The 21,202-nt window shown below is 48.1% G+C and overlaps 1 protein-coding gene across 3 annotated transcripts in view; it reads right to left on the reverse strand.

Annotated features, from left to right (window-relative positions):
- The window catches only part of LOC126916782 (uncharacterized), an 80,196-nt gene extending 59,829 nt beyond the window's left edge, over positions 1-20,367 (reverse strand). For 2 of the 3 annotated variants that reach the window (XM_050722937.1, XM_050722939.1), the window contains exon 1: positions 17,862-20,367. In XM_050722937.1, the coding sequence (XP_050578894.1) occupies positions 17,862-17,887 (26 nt within the window). In that variant the 5' untranslated portion in view covers positions 17,888-20,367. Of the gene's footprint in view, positions 1-6,620; positions 8,897-17,861 lie in introns of those variants that run through there. The other variant, XM_050722936.1, reaches the window with a different exon arrangement.
- Between the last annotated feature and the right edge of the window lie 835 nt (positions 20,368-21,202).

Below are 21,202 nucleotides of genomic sequence, written 5' to 3' on the forward strand. Positions count from 1 at the left end.
CTCGAACCAAGCCTGGGAGCTTAGCCTAGCTGCCGGTCGGTTTTTAACGGATGACAAAGACGCGAAATTTACCCCTCTTGTCTCGGAATAAGGAATCGCCGAACATGCCGGACGACAAACTCCCTCGTGGTCCGGACAAACTCGTCTCCCGTGTCTCGGTATTAAGGAACGATCTCGAGGATTAGTCTCGAGCGGATTATCGGCGAACTTGGCTGACCCAGTTGGCGGGTCGCAGCGGTAAGCAGCGCGTACGCGTACTTCGAGCAAAGTTAACCACGCGTCTGTCGTGCAGAAGCGGTTTCGTTCGCCCGGATAACGGCTAGATGGACAAGTAGCAAACAAACGATCCTCTCCAAGTAGCGAAGAACTTTCGTGCGTGAAACGTCGACTCGACCAGTCGCCGTTCTATAGTCTGAATTGGTTTCTCGCGTTCAACTTCTTCTTTCGACGCGAATGGAACGCAACGTGCGAGTACGTAGAAAGCTTTTGCGCTTCGCTACGTCGGACATTTCGTAGAACCTTGAAAAGTATATCTATAAGGTTATAGATTAACTAACCCGAACCTTATTTAAACAGAAGCGATCCAGTCTCGAATACTAAGGACGCTGGGTTAATTCAGACTTTCAACGTGGAAAGGAAGACCGAAGGAGAGTTCGATTCGAAGAAGACAGAGCTGTCGTAATCGCCGCTCCGATACGTCGATCGAATCGTCTCTTGGGAGCTTTCGATTCCTCTCGCAACATTATCGATGAGCGATAGCCTGCGATTACCAGAGACGCTCGTTACGTCATCATGGAACGCGCAAATGTGCAAAGTAATCTGTTCTCTCCGGGCACCGTGGAATTTCGTTCGTCGGCGTTTGCTCGTAAAAGTGGCCTAAACGCGTTCGAATGAAAATCGTTGCACGCGGTCCTAATTCGACGGCCAGGGGCTGTAATTAATCGCGGTGTGCGGTCGAAGCAGGTCGGAAAAGAGCGGTTCTCTCCGTCTTCCCTCTGCACTTTCCGCCGCAGCGCGACCGACGTATATATCGGCGTTAGAGGCAGAACACGTTCTCGAGGACTTGGCATTTGCCGAGGAAAAGGTGAACGTATGAAATCGGCCGTGTGCGGATCGGCGCTTGTTCGCGAGAACGCCGATTCCCGTCCAATCGGGACCTTCGTGCCACGCGAGGAGGGGCGATCGAAGGTGAGGACGATTAATCCTGCCGCGTGCGCTCGCCACCGCGCGATTATTTCGTAAGTCGAAGGACGATAAAGGTCGACTACGACTGTATTCGCGATCGAGCGTGCACCAAGCCTGTTGGCTCGTTCGTCGTAGCGTCCAAGTTCGTTTCCACGACTTCCCATCGTTATCTCTTTAAAATACATATGACGCGAAACATACGCGTTTTATACGTCGAAGAGATCGTTCGCGAGATATAATTTATAATGGAAATATCGTAGGTTGATCGTTGGAGGTCCTTGAAATTAAGCGACAACGAATTCGTACGATTCCTCGTAAATCGTAGTAAATTGTCCGAAGAACGTTGTCTTTTCACCAGCGAGAGAAACTTTGCGTCGTAAATTATACGACGATGATACGAAGCCAACTAATGGTAGCGATAAAATGCAAATTTCCGGAGAAAAAGGCGATACGTAAAGAGGATAAAGCAGAGTTTATTAAAAACCGAGAGGCAAACAATTTCGAATGGAAATGAACACCGTTCCGAAGCGATTAGCCGGTGAAATATTTCGGCTCGCGGCTACGTACGATGACACGAGAAAGCGCAACAATTAGTTGCCATTTTCAGATCACCGCTCTCCGCGGTTTTCGCTATCGTATCCGACATATCCGCTTGAAACAACGAACAGCGACTTTTACTTTCTGCCTCCGCTATGCCGTCGCGTTTCATCTCGCTACGCTTCATCGAGCCTTTCGTCTCCATTGTCTCTCGAAGAAAGATTCGACTTTTCCCATCTGCTTCTACGGGATAGAGTTCCAACCAGGGTCGACAACGTTTGATAAAAATCTCGCCCTCGGATGTACGCGATGCTTCCGTAAAGATTACGGCGCGAACTACACCCGTTTCTTTCGAAGAAAGAGTAGTAAATCGGCCAGTCTTTTCCCGACCTCGTTTCGATCGCTCTTTCGCATTCTATTCCAACGCGCCATCTTCTCGCCTCCTTATCTCGCGACCGACCGTTTTCAACGTCTTTCCCGCTATCTTCCTTTTACGATAGCCATCATCCTGCGCGCCTTCGTCATTGTTTTCTACGGCTGGAATGGCGCTCGTGACGTTTATTTCATCACGGTGGTCGCACTAAAATCCCTACCGTCACCTCCCGAGGCCTCCTCTTTTTTTCCCTACTTCTCCTTTTCTTCCGTCTCGTTCTTTATTTTTTCTCTTGCTTGTCCCTTCGACAGCCGACTGCGATTTTATGCAATTTCTTGTTTGACTTGAGCCGCCGAACGAAGCAAACAGGCAGTAATCGTTTTACGATTCTCGCAAATGAGTTCTCCAAAGTCGCAGGAGGCCTCCTGCCGCGTCTGTTCCTTATTCCTCCTTCCCTTTCTACCTCTCTGTCCAATCATCCTGCCCGCTTTCGCCTCTGCCGTTCCAGGATCCCTCCGACCTAACCAATTTCGCGCAAGTTTCGCCATCGTTTCAACGTGATCGCCGATCGCGCCGTTTCTTCGCCGCTACTTTCCCTAATGCCCTCCTAGTATCGTATCGAGATTGCAAATCGAGCCTGTCGCGACTTTGAAACGCCTCGGAAGAAACAGGAGCACGTTTGCTAATTTAATACGAAGGAACGTGGTAGACGGAAGCGGGTCAAGGCAAGAGCTCGCGAAGCGCGTTAAAAGCTATCTTTAACTTACCTACCATTCGTTTTCGTTCATTAGTCCGGAGAGCATTGATAATTGCGCTCGATGATAGTCATCACGGTAGTACCGAGCATGTATTCACGGCGTTCCTACGCTCGATCCTACCGAGAGAAGATTCTCCTGTTTCGTATTGGCGCGTCTGCTCGAGTCTGCCAATCGCAGCTTCCCTCGCGTCATCCTTCGTTCCTTGGTCGTTCGTCGCGATGTCTGCCTCTTTTCCAACGATCCCGTTTATTTGCGGAGGCCGGTTTCTTCCTCTCGTGTCGCCCTTTCCTTCTTTTCTTCTCTTTTTTTCTTTCCTTTTTTTCTTTCTCTTTTTTTTTTTTTTTTTGCCTCATCCTGACATAACTTAGCGATGCTCGCCATTATCGTAACTTACCAGTCGCGATCCCTCTCGTGGCCTCCGTTGCCCTTTCATTTTTCTCCCTTGCTTCGACTTCCACTTCGGCTACGATTATTACCGATCGATATTTTATTTACCGCCCTCCAATAACGAGACTACGCACTTTTCCATTTATTTCGAGTATTTTTCCCTTTCGTAAAAGCCAGATGGCAAAAGGCTGTCTATTTATGGCCGCGTCTGTCAAGGGACAGAAGGTCTTCGATGGATTTCTCCCGACCAACAGACCGCCTTTCGCGAAGCGAAACACGCGCAACGCGTGTGCTTCTTGTTAGACGTCATCTGTTTTACAAAGCCAAAAACAATCTTTGTCGTTAATTTGACTTTGCTCTGGAAATAACGACAGGTTTTATCCGCGTGGTGCGGATATTCCATCAATCGTTCTTAACATAACGTCGATAGAACGTTCGTTGTGCGAATTAATCGTGACACATGCTGTACACATACTATAATCGACACAATATTAGTTTGTAACAGGGACGTTTATAATTTTATTTGACGACCCTTACGTTAACGTAACGTTAATCGACAGTTTTGTCATTAACGTCCTCCGTTCTCTCTTTCAATCTGTTAGACAGACAGTACATTTGTATCGTACGTGCGAGAGTGAGAGAACGTAGAGCGAACAGACACATGTGTGCATCCCCTCCCTAGAGTGTATGTGACTGTATGCGAGTGTATGACTAGAAGAAAAAAAGATGGCAAGCGAGTGTCTTCTAGTCCTTCAGAGAGTAACCCACGTGTGAAGCTAAACGTAGTTAATATGTAAATAAAGTTTAACTTTTTATTCTCTCGAAATTCTCGCCATACCTTAACACAATTTTTCGATAAATCTTCCCCTCGGTTTGTTACGTAATCCTGTCGCGTTTGCGAGAATTCTCTCCACAGAGGCCCCTTAGACACGAATAGAAAGAGCGCCATCGCGCTTACAGCTTCGGCTCGCGCAAGTTTTTCCGGTCGCGCGTGCTTTTCCCTTCTTTCCCGCTCGCTTTCACTTTCGCCTCGCAAACGAGTCAAGTGCGTAGCAGATCGATACAAAACGCGATGGTAAGGTTACGCGAGCTTCCTCTTCGGCGATCGGCCGTACCAGTTTCGATCGACTTTTCGCGCAAGAGTTCATAAAAGAGAAACATAAAACTTGGGAAAAAGTCGAGCTCTTCGTTTCTTTTATTCAAAATCGAATAACAGAGGAATCGTACCGAACGGCAGTGACGGTCGACCATGTTGAGAAGACATCTTTTCATCGATCGAACGAGCGTAATGATCGCGATTGGAAAAAGCTTCGCTTTATTACGCCGATCTTCCCTCTCGAGGGTACGACGCTCGAGGGTAGCGCAACAATTACGTCGCAGCTTGTTGGAGCAATTTTTTCTCCGCGTTTCCTCTGGTAACGCAAAAATACCCACCAGGATCGAGAAAGGTTACAACCTCGCTCGTTCGTCGCAGTAGGTACCAACCTCTCTGACGTTGCTCACGTTCGATTCGCTTGATTTTCTCGCGTTACACGGTTTCCAACCGATCGACGGATTTGCACAGTCATCTAGGATGATCCATCGGTTCCCTTGTTGCGAACACTGTCAGCTCGATCGTCCTAAGTCGATGCATCGAGAATAATCAAGATACTTTCCTCTCCCCATCCACCATTTTTTCTCAATCGCGCGTTTTCGCGGACTCGAAGCGCTTCTCTTAACGCGTTCCCTCGTAGGTTCGAATAGCGGCGATACGAACGTAGAACGCGAACCGAAAAGCAAGAGAAAATACGTAGCGATAGTTCGTATCGAGTTGATACGCGTACAAAGTATCGCGGCGCGCAGAGTAGCGTACAACGCTGTACGCAACGAAAGTCAGATATTCTCGGTGAACGTGTCGAAGCACCCGGACGAGGTAAAGGCTCGATGTCGATGTAGAATTTCGGAAGATGGACATTTTGTCGAGCGTTGCATTCCGCCAGATTAGAATTCTAATTCCGCGAAACTAGTACGTGTTCTCACGCGGTAACGAGCGCTCCGAATAGATTAGAGAGGCGAAGCTCTAATCTCGACGGTTAATCTCCGATAATATGCAGTTTATGCGACGAGGAATTTATAATGGAGCGATGCGATCGTGCCCGCTCGCCGCTATTAAACAACGGGCGGAACCGATGCCGGTAGCTCCGCGTGAATCAGATTATTCCCCCTTTGACTTTGATGACTGGTCAAACTGTATCCGGGGGGATAGCGTTCGAACGTAAGTGGCCGCTCGAACGATATGTGCATTCGATTTCCATATAAATGCGAGTCCGCTGCAAATGGATTTCATAAAAGGAGGTACGGGTAGCCACAATGGACATTGTAAAAGAGAAAGAGAGAGAGAGAGAGAGAGACTACGTGGCAATAAGTGTCGCACAGAGAGATATTGCCAGGCTTTCTTCCGTTCGACGATCAAAAGCTTCGATATCGATCGACGTGAAAATTATTCCATGAAAATTTGTTCGCTTTCCTGACTCGCGCCGAGTTTGTCGGAAACTGCGACCGTACGCGAAATAATATTCTCTTGGCTGGCAACATTCGACGAGCAGACTCTCGAGAGGAAGAAAAGAACACGAACGAAAGACAGTGAGAACTCGTAGAATAAAAAGAAGAAAAGGCGAAGAAGTGGCCTCTCTACGGTCACGGACACCCAACAGCAATTAAAAGCAATTCCTCTTGGCAGTATATCACTCTTACGTGCACTACCGCCGCGGCTGCCCATTAAAATCGACCTTCGACTCCACCCGCCAGCAACAACGGGATCTCCTGTTGTTCCTGTTGTTTTCAAGAGGATCATGTACGCCGCACGATCAGCCAACGTCCTACAGCGAGCCGTATCGAGAGGAAAATACATCCCGAGAGAGCGCTTCTCTTCGCTTCCTAACTACTATCGCGTATAACCATGCGCCGTTATTTCGTTGCCGAACGAGAATCACGACGCGGTGGATGAAAACCGAGGCGAAGATCTACGCGCGTATTTCTATAGAACGCGCGTCGCGAACATACCTCGAATTCGAGTTTAATCATCGCGCGTGAAAACCAGACGGATGTAAAAAGCAACGCGAGACCGCGAACTGTAGCGATCGCGCGAGAGTCCAAGTAACTCGAGCGCGTCGCACGTGTGCGTTATAAAACTCACCCTCGTTTGAATACGGCCATAAATCGGAGGATTAGATCGTGATTTCGCGGCGTTGTAGCCGTGTGACGAATAAACATAAATCGGCCACGAATCCGCGAGTTGCGCTGCGAGAGGAGCCGAGCAAATGAGAAGGAAGAAGAAGCACGAAGACGTTCGCTGAGACGCACACGTGGGAGAATCAACGTATTTAAATTGTAAATGATACCTCGGTTTGCGAAACTCCGCGTCCTTCGAAGATTGCCGCACACAGCAACGTTCAACAGGGTATCTTCTTGTCTTCGGGGGGTCTCGGCTTCTTTTCCCATCCGACATCTGCGAGCCGGTCGACCCGAGAGGGACGTCGATCATGCGGTCACGCCAGGGAAACGCGAAAACCAGCAACCACGAGAAGAAGCTCTCTCGCATCTTCGCCGAGTCATCCGAAAGAAGTTCTTATCGCGCGAAGCATGAAAACGCGGGGGGAGAAGACCGTGCAGCGTTGCCTCGATAACATCTCGCTGTGCGTTCTGCCACCGCATTCCTCTCGAAAGATAAATACTCGTACGTGGAATTTGAAATCAAAGGTGGATCGGTTCGTTCCCCTTCCTATAGTGCCTTCTCGCAACTATTTGCTCAGACGGAGAAAAAAATATATCAGCTTCTGCCGCTAGTTTTCCCTTACGTACGAATTCGCGTCAACGCGGCATACACGAGGCTCATACGGTGCAGCGACTCGATCGCGGACACCGTTTCCCGAAGCTAAGTCGCGCGATTTCGTCGCACGCGACGGAATACAACGAGATGTCCGTGATTCTCCGTGGACTCGTTAAATCGATCACGTGTCAAAGCGTACGCGTTTCGAGAATGCAAACGAGCAATTCGAGACTTCGAGTTTCGAGGAACGTACAGGGTTTAGGAATTGGAAGCTTCGTTCGTACGGAACCGGCTTGGAAATTACTCTCTTTCTACGATATATTAAAAAAACAAACGTGTCTTCTTGAAACTCCGATTTCGTGACACGAAGCAATTCGAGGTAGGCACGATGACGGTCTGTTACTCTCGCTTTGAAACACACGATTCTCGATCCTTATCTTTCTTGATTGGACCCGCGATACGAAGCGTGTTTGCCAGCGCTGACAACGATAGAAATTGAATTAAAAAATAAACGCGGCTATTGCGGCTGCCTGCATGTAAAACACGTCCGCTTTATTTTGCAAACTCGTTGTATCTCTTTCATCGAGCATAAGCGAATTTTCATTCCGACTGTCGCGTTCGCTTCGACGGAAGCTACGTTGTCCTTTGACGTCCAAGCTATCGTTACCTGTCGGACGGACAGCGAACGGGAAGAATGTAAGTCGATATTGGAAAACAAATTTTCCCGATAAGAACGTTAAAGTTGAATGCGAGAAAGAGATTGGAGACGTCGCCGTTGAAACGCCGATGGAATAAAAGAGCCTTCCTCGTCCTGCCCTCTTTCGCTCGCCATCGTTTTCAGTCGAATACTTTTTCCGCGTTTATTGTAAAGCGATCTGAACCGCTCTCTGCGAGTTTTATTCCCCTTTCGGTGACCGTTGCCGTATTTGCGATGCGTCGTCCACGGAATAGCCCGTAGGACGCCTGTTAGCCAAGTGAAACCTGAAAACTGCGCCAACCAGCTTCGCTTTCGAGTGGGATCGATCGATACCAAGTCCCCTTTCTCTGCCTTCCGCGCCTTTGTAGTCTTCGCTACGATTCCAAGGAAATAAGCACGAACGTGTCGCGAATAACTTTAAATAAATCCGGTTACCGAGGTTCGAAGAGCATTTTCGCGAGGACGAATTTTCCATCGAGAAACTCGTATACGCTGCAATTGAGAAAACACAATCTCCGAAAAGCATAATATACTTGGGATTGAAAGACGGGCAGCGAATCGTGGTCGGAGCGGAATTAAACAAAGCGAGGAAATCGATTGGCCTGGATGCGTCGGTAAAAAGAGGAAAAGCTCGCGAAGACAGGCTCGGAAGGCTGTCCGCCCGCGGACGTTCGCGAAAATTGACAGGAGTAGGTAATAGCTAGATCGATAAAGTGGCTGAAACGCGACGTGCTGCGTTCTACGATGGCTGGCCACGCAACGTCATACAGGAGCATGTTTTTCACACGCATCGATGCGCGCAGGAAATGCCGTTGTATCGTTTTCCGCGTTGATACGGCTTCCATCCGCGGTAATCGAATCCTGCCGCGTTTTCCCATGACCCGTCGTAAAATTTTCACGGTGCGCGAGAGAGCTTTCGGAACGAACCGGATACGTCGTAAATTCGACGACGGTTACGCTTTCTCGAATCGAACAGCGCGATCGAGAAACCGCTGATAATTGGCTTGTTTTGCCAAGGAAGGAAAAAATAGGCGTTACTTACGAGCCAGGATCGACCAAGTTCCCACGAACGAGACGAGCGTTTCGCGTTTGCTCTCGCGATGAATCCGTGGAAAGGAGCGAGCACAGGCGCCACCGAACTCGGCAAAATCAATGTACGAAGAGCACTCGACCCTGAAATGAATCGATTCGATATCGAGATATCACCGACGGTCGATCCACTTCCGAGAGAGCGTCGAAACGAAAGAAATAAACCGAGCTGATCAACCGTGGAGAGAGACAAAGGGAGCCGGAGGACGAGGGCAACCAAGGGTGGCCAGAGGGAAACTTTAAAGGCCGTTCGAGGCGTAAAGAGTCAAGTAGCCGCAGGTGGTAAACCAATCAGCCACGAGTGCATCGCACGTGCGTTTATGCCGTACTTATGCTACGGCCTAATGCATCTACGGTATAAGATACTCGAGTATTTGCAGTACACCGATTTATTCTCCTCCGTTTTTCCTTCTTTCCGTCTACGGTCGCCACGTTGGCCGAGAAACGTTAGAACGAAATTGAAACGCGAGAACCGCTTCGCACCAGCGCTACGCTCTCTTATTTACAATCGCGTTAATTTGGACGTTGCGTATTCGATGACGACCGTAGTACCTCATCCACCGGATAACTCTCTCTGCTATGGTTGCATCTACGATAGTTAGCTACAACTCCGGTTAAAATAGCGGTTAAAATCCAACGCCAACTACCGTTCGAGCGAAAATATTAGTCATCCGATTTGACAATTTTTCGAGATCGAACGAGATGGTATTTCCCGGCGAGTTTCCACGCGTGAAAGTATAACCGGTCACGAAGGCGGAACCGGTGCATTTTTACGGGTCGCGCAGGCACGTAAATGTCAAATTCGAAGGCAAATAAAACCGAACTGTATCGAGCCTTGGTTTTCAGGTTTTAACGAGCGACGTTCCGCAATTTTGTGGATCGTTAAACGGATATGCGCGAGAACGGTTTCGGAACCGATCGTTAAATATACCCGGACACGGTGGTTCATGCTCCCTAAACGGAGTCCTAACGCCGTGAAAACGACTAATAGAAACGAGGAAGAACAAAACCGTTCGTTGGTCGACGTTCGTATAATCGGCCACCAACGTCCGCTCTCCCAAGAGGCTACAGTTTTCTTAAAAAGAAGCATCGCGTATTATACGTCGAGTAAAAATGATTATCACGACTGGCGGTTTTCACGGTTCGCTTGGTCCAATGGAAAACCTATTACTACGCTTTCGACGTTAAACGAGCGGCGCCGCATCGGCCGTGATTAATACTTCAGACTTATTACGCTTAACGAATATCGCTGTTAGATCGACGAATCGTTTATCGGACTAAACGTTCGATTAATCAGAGTATCTAGACGCCTAAAGGCATCGCATTTGCTTCGGCGTAACGATGCTAGTCTATATATAATGCGTATAAAGGTGGGTAACAGACGCAAATTACACAAATTGACGATCGGACATACGGTTCGTCGAACTCGGAGATCAAACATAAAGTGTATCCGAGGAGATATGTTTTCAAATGGCAAACTATCGCTTTTACACGTAGCGTAAGCCTGCGTTGTAAAAGGGATTCACCGACGTTCGAGAAAGAGAGAGAGAGAGAGAGAAAGGATCAACGAGGATGTTGACGCGGATGTTGAAACGTGCGATAGAACGCGAGCCTGCAGGTCGAAGGAAGAGCGAGGGGGACTGGACGAACGAAAAGCAACAAGAAAGTCCCGAAGGACGAGTCTCGCACGATTGATCTCGCCGAAACGCGACTGCTCGAAACTCGAACCTGCCTCCTAATCGCCTCCTGGTCCGGCATCGGAACTCGCCTGAGACAAAGCCTCCGGTGATCCAACTAAGCAGAACCGTTGCCTGTTCCGCGATCGATCGGTAATTACTGGCAAGCTGAAAACATCCAACGGCCCACTCACGAGCTCTCTTAGTTCGATTCTCTTCTACCTGCTTGAATTTTTACGATCCCCCCGACCTTTGAGAATTTAAAATTCGAATCGTCGTTTGCGCCTCTAAGAGGCGCACGGTTCACGGGCCAAAGCAAGAGACTACACGTTATGTAAATTTATGAAAAGCATCGACCATCTCGATCGAAGCGAGCTTTGTCTCCGTACGATACGACCTGGCCTGCTAATACACTTGCGAAACGTGTAACTCGAAGCTATTTCCGATGAATTCGAACGCGTTAACATCTCGTCGAAGCTATCTTCTTTCTAACGCTCTTTCGCGAAGCTTCGTATGGAATATACCGCTAAATGCAACTAACTAGAACACGATAGCAGAAAAACGGGAATGTAACGCTTAACGGATATAAGAATTTTCTGTCACGAACGATTCCAGTCACATCGAAACCTACGGAACACGCAAACGGTTATACGCCTCGTTCGTTTCGGTTAACGAGCTAAAGCTGGACGGATATCGAGGTCGCGCGATGAACGCAGCTTACCAAAGTATCGCGCGACACGGATATACCTAATTTCCGGTACGCAGCAGGACCGTCTGCCCTACAGTGTCCGGCGAAGTCGTAAATATGCCGGTCACGTGGTTACGCGAATTTTTCGCAAGCGTACGTCGTTCTCGGCGAACTGCGTTTCTGGTTGGCAAAGTGTGATTTCCAACAGCGTTATAAAAGTCGTCATTTTAACGCTGTTTCTGTGGCTCCCTTTTTATCTCGACGCTCGTAGCTCGACGTTGATTCGCGTTAATTACTAGCGAGACGAAACGAGGATAGTCGCTGGACGATACCAGCCGGTATCTTCGGACCGGCTGAAAATCAATTGACACTGATTGACGTCATCGCGAAATTTCACGGTTTCCACGTGCGTCGAGCCGCGATCCTACCCACACAGTTATTCGCTCGGTCGAATATCGTGGAAATTGCGCAGAAAGAAGCTGCTGCGTCTTTGAAACGTTCGCTCTTGGTCGAATATTTCAACGTTCTCGAGCGTTTCGACCGCGGAGAAAAATAGGCCCGATAACGGATACCAAAGATGAAACGTTGCTACGCTCTGGGGCACGTATAAAACGAAAACGATATATAACGTTCTGTCTAACGTAGACGCCGAGTTGGTGCAGCAAATAGTTGCCGTACATTTTACTAGCCAACTAACGGTCCGCAATTGAAAATACGTCATTCGGAAGTTACCTCTCGCGGAGAATAGCTCTGGAAAATCGGTAGGAAGCGAAATGGGCATATTGCTCGTGGAAAATGGGAATAATTCGTAGGAGCGCAACTTTTGTTACGTCAACGTGCGAGTGTGTCAAGGCTGGACTCTCCGTCGAAACGTGACCGCACGGACGCGCGTACTTGTTCGTATGCGACGTTTCTCGAATCCGTTGAAACGTTCGATCATCGGTCAATTCGCGGTGAAATAACAGGCAGGAACGTAGCGTTGGAGAATTTCAGCGAGGATATCGGCGGATCCCGACTGAAATCGCGTCGCGTCACGGATCACCGGAGCCACACGAGAGACGAAAAAGGAAAAACAGGAAGTCGTGGAGGCGCTTTCGCGTCGAAACGGTTATTTCACGACGACGCAATTTCACGGCGTGGCTTTTTCTGACCGGCGGATGCCTTCCTAAACCGGTAACCATGTAATCTTATTAGCCGACTTTCTGAAAATCAACGTTCGTCGCGTGGTATTCGACTTTTATACGCAGAACGACGTGTCTCGGCAACATCGTTCGCACTCTCCGCTTCTTTTCTTTCCATTTGGTAATACGAGAGAAACGTTGACGTTTCGAAAGAATGCACGGACGAACCTGACGCGTGCTGAACGAGGAGGAAAACATCCACGTCGATCGTAATTCGACGGACCAGCCTCTGCAACGAACACCGATAACGAATTCTTCGACGAACCGTTCCTCTGTCACGTTCCCTGATCAGACGTATCCCATTAGCACGGTATCGAATCGATCTATCAAATTATGAAACTATGCAGCCTCTGTTATCGCGGTGAACAATGCGATACAATGTCGACTCGATCGTAATCGAATCCGAGGATCAGATTCTTTCGTCGATGTCGATAGCATCCCTCTAATTGAGACAAACAGACGCGAAAGTTGCTTATCCGCGGTGTAATTATCGCGAGATTTACGGAGCAGCTGGATGAACACGTACGTACGAAGCGGACGTGGAAGCAGGGATTACTGGAAAGATGGGGCGAACAATGGAACGATTCTTCGACCGACGACAGAAGCAACCGAAGCCCCGGGCGATAAGTCGTTACGTAAAAGTTACGCGGCAGTTGCCATTGTGAATAAGGTGTATCAAAGCGATACGGCTGGCCCAGTTACGGCTCCGTTCGGAAATTACGCTCAATCAGGGGCTTTCCTTGGTGGAATTTTCACAGCTCGGCTATAGTTGTCTGAGCGACGCGAGCAACCCTCCAATCAACGCCCGGTTGTCGTCGTCCTTTTATTCGTCGTCCGAGCATTTTCCATTCGGGTTTTCCACTCGACGAAGCGTCCAATCTCCATCGTATTGTTCCTTGTTCATCAATGCCGACGACGTCAAAGAGAAACAATTCTTGACCCGCCGTTTAACCCCGTTATCCACAAGCTCGTTTAGCTTTATCCTCGCGTTCGACACTTGCCGCGATAAATCGATCGTGAGATCGTCGAAAGAAACGTTCTTCCCGTTGTTCGTTTCTGCCGCGTGATCGTAAATATGTAAATTTGCCGAGTCAAAGTTTACCACGTAGTCGGCGAACGAGAAATTGGAACCCTTTTGGACGACCGGTCAACACCCAGAGGCCATTGCAAATGCATCCAAGATACGATTGTTTCGAAGCCGACTTTGCACGAACAATCTCGCGGTACGTGATTTCTCTGCCAACAACAGGTTCTACCGGCGAGGTGAATCACTCGTGACTCACGCACGAAATCATCCGCAAACCGAACCCCTGCAATAAGGATCGTGCTCTCGAGCAGCAACTCGCCGAACAATGTTATCAAACATCGATATCGTTTTTTTAATCGTTAGGAAACTTGCGAATCTCCAACGCCATTCTCATTCTTACCTCGCGCGTTTCAAGTTTAAGGACGGTGGAGTCTTAAACTGCTGACGCGAGAATCAGCTCGATGCTCCCACTCGGCGCAGTGGGAAAGAGGAGAATGTAAGCGAATAAAGCTAAGATCGAGTCAAAAAAATTTTCTATTATTTCGTATCAAAGTTTCGATAAAAAGTGACAAGACTTACGACACAACTTGATATCGTGTATTTTACGTCTGTGGCCAAAAGGCGGCATCAACGAACTCGGCTCGACGAGTCCCATAAGCTGACAAAGAATAAGGATAACGGTGGAACGAGTCTTCTATGTTGGAGTGGATCATTGGTATAGATCAAGATCAACGCCAGTCATTCCGGTAGTTTACGCTAAACACGCACAATGGCGTAGTAATTACGAACAGAACGAAAGGGTAACGCGAATGAAACGGTATCGCAGTCACGGCGAATTTAAGGCGGTTTAAGCCGAACGGAATGGACGACGGTGATCGTTACGCGTTGCTAGAAGAACAAACTCTCGCCATTCGACGACCGGTTGTTGAAAAGGCGGCGAGTTTGCACGGTGCGCAATCGCTTCCCAGAAACTATTCCGTAACGCCTTAAAAACGGAGCACAAGCTTCTCTGAAACTCTGGTCACCGCCGCTCCACCCTTCCCCTATACTCCACGTGTCTCGCGTGCGTGTAATTTCCTTGCAAACTGTTTAGCGAATTTTCTTTTAAATATATCGACGGAGAGCCGGTAACGGGCCAGCAGTAAAATATGATGCACGGCGCAACGTTCAAAGTAACGCGCAATAACTTACGCGGTTATGGCCCTTAACTCTATCCCATCGTACCACGTGGAAATAGTTAGATTAATGAGATTTCGTTGAAACCGCTTGCACGTCGTTAGAATGACTCGAGATTAACGGGCTAAACAACGGTGTTGGCTATTCTTCATCGGGACGATAGTTCCGGGTTGCCGCGTTGACGGATATTTCCCTCTATCGAGGAAAAATCGTCGTTACCATTCGAGTCCCTTCAACTCGAAAAGCAAAACCAAGTCGTGATCAGTCGCGTTGCTTCGTACATCTGTCGAAGTTGGTCCCACTTCAAGGAAAGCTCCACGTCTTTTTTAAAGTTTAGTTTTCTTAGTCCTCGAAGCCATTGAGTATTGTTTAACGCTAAATTAATTTTAAGGGCCTCTCAGCCTCGTAGCTTACTAGGAACATGCCTTGCACGAATCACGCAACGGGATACGGACAAGCCAGTTTTTCCGCAATCGTATAAATACCCATAGATCCGTGGCTTCGAAACTCTTTCGTAAAGCAATGCTGCCAGCGTGCGGATCTGGACTAGTATACACAGTGTACTTATACTTAAACTTGCTTAAATATATTTTTCTATTATATATTCGTCCACACATTTCCTCTCTCTCTCTCTCTCTCTCTCTCTCTCTTTATTACGAGACAAAACCTTAACAACATCGCGTAAAAGTCTCTCGGCAGAGCGGATTCCGAGCCGCGTTCCTATTACGAAAGAGAGGAAACCTTTCTTCAAACGGAACAATCGTATTACAGTGTTCCAACGAGACCTCAACGTCGCTTTCGATCAGCGAGAGGAAGCTTCTGTCGAAAGGACGCGAAACGCCCACGAGACGCGTGCAACGAAATTAGACAGGAACGGCTGTTCTACGTGGAAAAATCTTGCAACAAAATTCGATCAATTAAGAGTTAACGAAGAAAGAAGAAACTCCGGGCTGTGTTTCTCCTGGCGTGCTGCTCCGGAAGAGAAAGAGAAAGAGGGAAAGGGGAGAAAAGGACGAAGAGAGAAATCCGCTTTCTGCAATTAATCGCATCAAGGACGACTTTCCCAAGCCTGAAGAGATGTCGAGGGAAAATTCATCGAATCGAGTCGAGTCGAGTCGAGTCGAGTCGCTGGAGAGGTACAATGGCCGGTTGATCTCCTTAATTGAAATGCTTTAATTAGAGCTTCGTTCGACGAGAGAATAGAGAGAAGGGTGAGAAACAAGAGGAGGAGAGAGAAGCTGAAGATAAGAGGAGAATCGAACGAGTCGTCTCGCTACGCGACTATCGATGCTTCGTTTTCACGAAACGAAAAGAAGGAAACCGTATTCCCAGACGTCGCAACAGATTCCATAATTACTGGAGCACCCGCGTTCATCAACGGCGGACACGTTATTTTTACCGTCTTACTCGCCCGCGAATATGAACTCGGAACGAAACAAATTGATGCCGAATATTCGTTGATTTATTCGAAGCACGCAAACGCTACCTCTAGCAGGTAATTTGCTGGCGCAACAATGAAAAATTAAAGCGCCATCGAGAAAGATTTATGTTTGAAACGTCGAAACATCTTTTTGTAGTTCACCGACCCAACGACCAAGCCGGTCGGTATTCTCATTCGATATTTTTCCCGCTTTCTATTCCCTTTTTCGGGGAGAGCCCCACTTTCGGATCGGTCGCGATAACCGGCCTCTTTCGTATGCGAAGACCCAGCCATGATACTGTTATTGTTCCTAAACGAACGTTCGGCCGACGAATGCCCGAGGAATTCGATCTTCTCGTCGGAGAAAGGTTGCCGCAGAGTCACGGATGGATCGTGACACCGAGCGCTACGGCAGACTGAGAAAATAAAAATGCCGACTAACGAGAAGTTGGTGATCGTCCAGATACGCGACGACCGCGAGAAGAATGGGGAAAATTCGATGGAGGGGGCAAACGTCGAAAATCAAGCTGGTCCGAAACAGCGGGAAGCCCCGGCAGCCTCCGAAGGTGGCAGCTTCCAAATTAGCATTTCAATTTGTCCGTGCAGGTGTTCCAGAGACGGCAGTCGCGACAACGACACAACCACGATCAACGACTCGAGCCGAGTCGTCAGTCGGTGAGCACCTGACATTTTCGATGCAAAGCCTTCGTACAATACGACGAGTAACATTTACATAGTCGTTCGTGCGATCGTATTCTATCTTATCTGCCCCTCTAAGCCGATAAACGAACTTCACTTTCCGGATCGAAGGTGTGAATCGATCACCGAAACTACGTTCCTCGACCCACTCCACGGCGCTTTTTTTTACGTCGTTTTAAAGGCGAATGACATACAAATACGTATAACCGAGGCACGAATACGACAATAACAATTGCCAGAGTTTTACGACGTTCGCCAAACACGTAGTGGTGGCTCGTCCTAATAAACGGCTACCGATGTAATTGGATCGCGATTGTGGCCGAGATACTCGTCAATTTATCAGTGGACCAATACGCAGGGCTCGCGAACAGATCGCAGAGTTAATCTCGTGATTAAAGGGAGTCTGCATCGCGCTCGACCTGGCATCCAACGAACGGCACGTTCTTTCGAAATGATCGCATTGATCATTTGTCAGAATCCAGCTCTTTTTTTTTTATCAATTCGAAAACACTGCATGTAAACTCGCTTGAAATGTGGCGCGTTATTGCTCGTCGTGGCCGAGTCGAACCTCCTCCCAAGAAATTTGCCGTTGCGCCATTGTAAAATTGTTTACGATCCGGCGACAAAGAAGCAGGAAAAAGTATGCCGAGATGTTATAGGATGATGCAAATCTCAATGCCAACCGCTACCACCTACGGACATTCTTAGGAAATGAGGTGTTTTATTCGTAAAGTGCGATAGACGCTGAATTCGACGACGAACAAAGTAACAACTTAAAACGACGAATTTTCATCGTTGTACGATTCAACCCCATTTGACGACGCGTTTCAAGGTGAGATTTTTCCTGCCCTGTTGAACCTCCTGCACGCTACGACGTATGCTCGCGCGAGGAACGGATAGGATTATTAACAGAGATTTCGAAGAAAATGAGCCGTAACAAACGGTTCGAGGATAATTCGATTTATGTCTGTTTCAACGTTAATACACCGTGACTTTCCAATGGTCCAAACAAACGCGACTCGTTACGGCCCTCGTTAAACGAACGAGCTTTTACCGCGGACGATGATCCGCGTACTGTTATTGCCAACCGTTCTAGAAAAGCATAGAGCGTACCGGAATACGTAAATTCCCTTCTCGAGGAACTTTCGCACAGATCTTACCTTAATGCGCGTTGTGTGGTCTTCATTTCTGGCTGTTTCTTCGTGAATTCTTCTGAGCGACCCTCAGCGTCGATCCATCGATTCGTTTCGGCGTCGAGGCACACGGCAAGAGCGATCGGAGATAAAACAAGAAAAACGAAACGCACAAGCTCAAACACGCACACGCGAGAAGGAAAAGAACACTGACTCGAAACGTGTTTGCTTTCGATCTTTACGATCTCGGTCCGATTAACCACAGCACCGTGCTATTCTTCGCACGAATCGAGTTATACGCGAAGCAATATCGATCGAATTTCACCGGTCACTAAATCGATAACGTTGCCGTGGCCGAGAAGGCTAGCAAACGTAATGAAAAGCACAAGATTCGACACTTCAAACGATTTCTCAAAATTCAACAATGGCGATGATCGATATCTTACGCTGATCGACGACGCGTCGTACTGTTTCCGTTCGATCTCAAATCCTCGAGATCGCACGATGATTATCGATAGCTATAAAAAGAAGTTACACGATATAGCATACGGTCAGCGCTTCCATCGAGTGCGCGGCAGTAAGAGGCACGAATTAGATTAGTGGGACTCGTAACCGAGACACTTGGAGGTTAGGTCGAATCCGGAGAGAGGCACATAACCTCTCCTTCGCCAAACTGATAATCGCACGGCTTCGGTGACCACGACGGATTCTTCTAAACTTCCACAGAGTATTTAGCTTTTTCGTTCATTTCATTTCTCCAAAGTACACCTCGACCTCCGATACGCTTCGACAGCGATTGACATGGTGACTGTGATTTCACGCGAGTCTCTCTGCTCGCACGTGTTACCGATCTTGATATTTACTGGTCGCTGATCTTCTCGCTCGTAAGAATTTTCTCGATTCTCGGAATCCTCCAAAAATTGACATGGGGCGAATTAAACGTCGCGCACCTTGACGCGAGCATCACGTCTACGCTAAGAAATACAAAATATCGTAACACGGACGTTTTCTTTAATTTCATAAATCCTCGATTCTTCTCCCGTTTTTAATGAAACGTTTCTTATTCCATTCCCCTCTATAAATCACACGTCGTATTCACAACAGAGTGACTGGAAGCTAAGCTCTCCGAAAATGTTGCAGCAAATGGTACACCTGCAATCTTGGCGTACCGCGTTCGGTACAAAAGCGTGCCACTTAACAAATGACCGATGCGTCCTTCCGTCTAGCAGGACTGGTTTGTGCAATAAACACACTGCGCGTCGCTTCGCATTCGCGCGAAGCCGATCGGAGTCTCACTGTAGCGAAGCGTGAACGAACATCCGCGGAAAATCTCGTTACTATTCGGATGAGGTAGCACAGAGGGCATCGATTTGGAAAGGCAAAAAAACTTGGAATCACACGGCAGGTGCAAAAGGTGCCGGTGTAGAGGAACAAGCGAACAACCTCCTCTCTTCGCCAGGTCCCAACCGAGAGGTCCACCGTACGAGGACTGGTTTCACGAGACTCCCCGTGCTCGACCGGCCAGACTACTTCGGGCACGATAGAAGGAGAGGGAAATACACAGAAAGAGTATGTTCGGTGAAGAGACGGGAGGGGGCGAGAGGCGAGGAGCGTGTAGAGAGCGGGCTCGTGGAGTGTGGGTCCCGTTCTTCGGAGAGAGGCTTACTCCACCGAGCGCGAGGAAGTACTGTTACTTAGACAGAGCCTTCAGGGCTCGCAACGTGCTGCAAAACGCGATGCAGAGACCAGGACGCGGTGCATACGATTTCAAGCCATCTGCCACTGAAGAAAAGTCCGCTATACCACGCGCTCGGACTTTTCTGATTCTCCTTTTCTCCTAAGCTATATCTTTCCTACGGAACCAGCGTAATATCGAGATAATTCTCGACAGGTATTCGTCGGTACTGTTGAAAATCGATTCACTCTTATTCGTTCCCTTCTTTTCTCGGACACCAACGTCCAAGGATACGATCGTGACGCGCTACACAGACGTGACGTAAATTTATAGGACTGCGGTCACAGTGACGATTACCATCGACGAAGCCGGTATCGTTGATACTTGGATGCCACTAGCTCGAACGATCTCCTAGAGTCGGACCAAATGGATGCACGGGTAAACAATTGGAACGATCAGCCCCGATTTCGAGAACTCGTGCGAGTCGTAGCGCGTTACAGGCAAAACGTTCACGGGTCACGCGAAACGTATGCCACAATCGCTAGGATGCACATTGCCTATGATATATCGTGTATGATAGAACGTGTACGCGTGCGTCGACAGGCACCAACGAATCGCGTGTCCTCCTTCACCCTCTGTTTACTCGTGTGTACGCGAAATTTCGCCAAGACGAAGATCGATCCTCGCGCGGTTATCTTTTTCACCGGAACCCTGCACGTTCCAACTAAAATTCATGTCGAACACGATGCAATATTTTCGAATCCCTCCTTTTCTCTCTTCTGTCCGTGAAAATCGAGGGCAAATTGAAAAATATGTGCTCACCGGTCGGTAGTCGCGGCTCGACTGGACGACTTGCCGCCTCCGCGCTATTACCCGCTGTACTCACTCCCGTATCAAGCGAACCGGCGCCCTTCCGTGTACTACTACCCAAGGTGCACCTATTGCCACGTACCTGCACGTGCTCGCGTATAACTCTTACGCCCCTGTGTGTGTATCATATGCACCATGTACGTGTCGTCAGTGCGTACGAATACTCATACGGCCGGGTGTAACCGGTTTCACCGATTTTTTCCCGAAAAGCATTCACCACGGTTTGTAAAATTGTTTGCCCTTTGTGGTTTCTCGGTATTCCCGTAAACTTCTTGAAGCTATATTTTAATGCCTTTCGCAGGAAATTGCGATTACGCGAGTATCGTTCGGAACATTAAAACATAAAATTGTTTCAAATATTTGGATACAGATTTTTAATATTTACCATTGAATTTAGATTAAAACTGGAGAACTAGGAACGAGTAAGCAGACTGTTCTATAGGGGAAAGTGACTTGTCGTTTAATCCATGCTGCGTAACAGGAATGAATTTTTCAAAATTCCAAACGTACAATCGTCATGCACTGGATAATGCAAGGCGTAATGTAAGGTGACACCAAGGCAGTCCACTACAGAATCACGATACATGCTCGACATCACCATGATCCAGCTTCATCAAACTAAGTTTCCTGTCTCCTGTTCTACCTGTTCTGTCAATGCAAATTTGGCCCGCTCCATAGTCATCGAACGTCTCCATTTCACTTTCTACGAGATTTTTCTCGTGGCATTTCAATTAATCACATCACGAATTGAATGACTTCGTACCGAGAATGTTAATTACGGGGAATACGATTCACCGAGTTGATTCAATCCAAACTTAACTTT

This window comes from Bombus affinis, chromosome 5 (genome assembly GCF_024516045.1).
Source record: "Bombus affinis isolate iyBomAffi1 chromosome 5, iyBomAffi1.2, whole genome shotgun sequence".
In the NCBI taxonomy this organism is placed as follows: Eukaryota; Metazoa; Arthropoda; class Insecta; order Hymenoptera; family Apidae; genus Bombus; species Bombus affinis.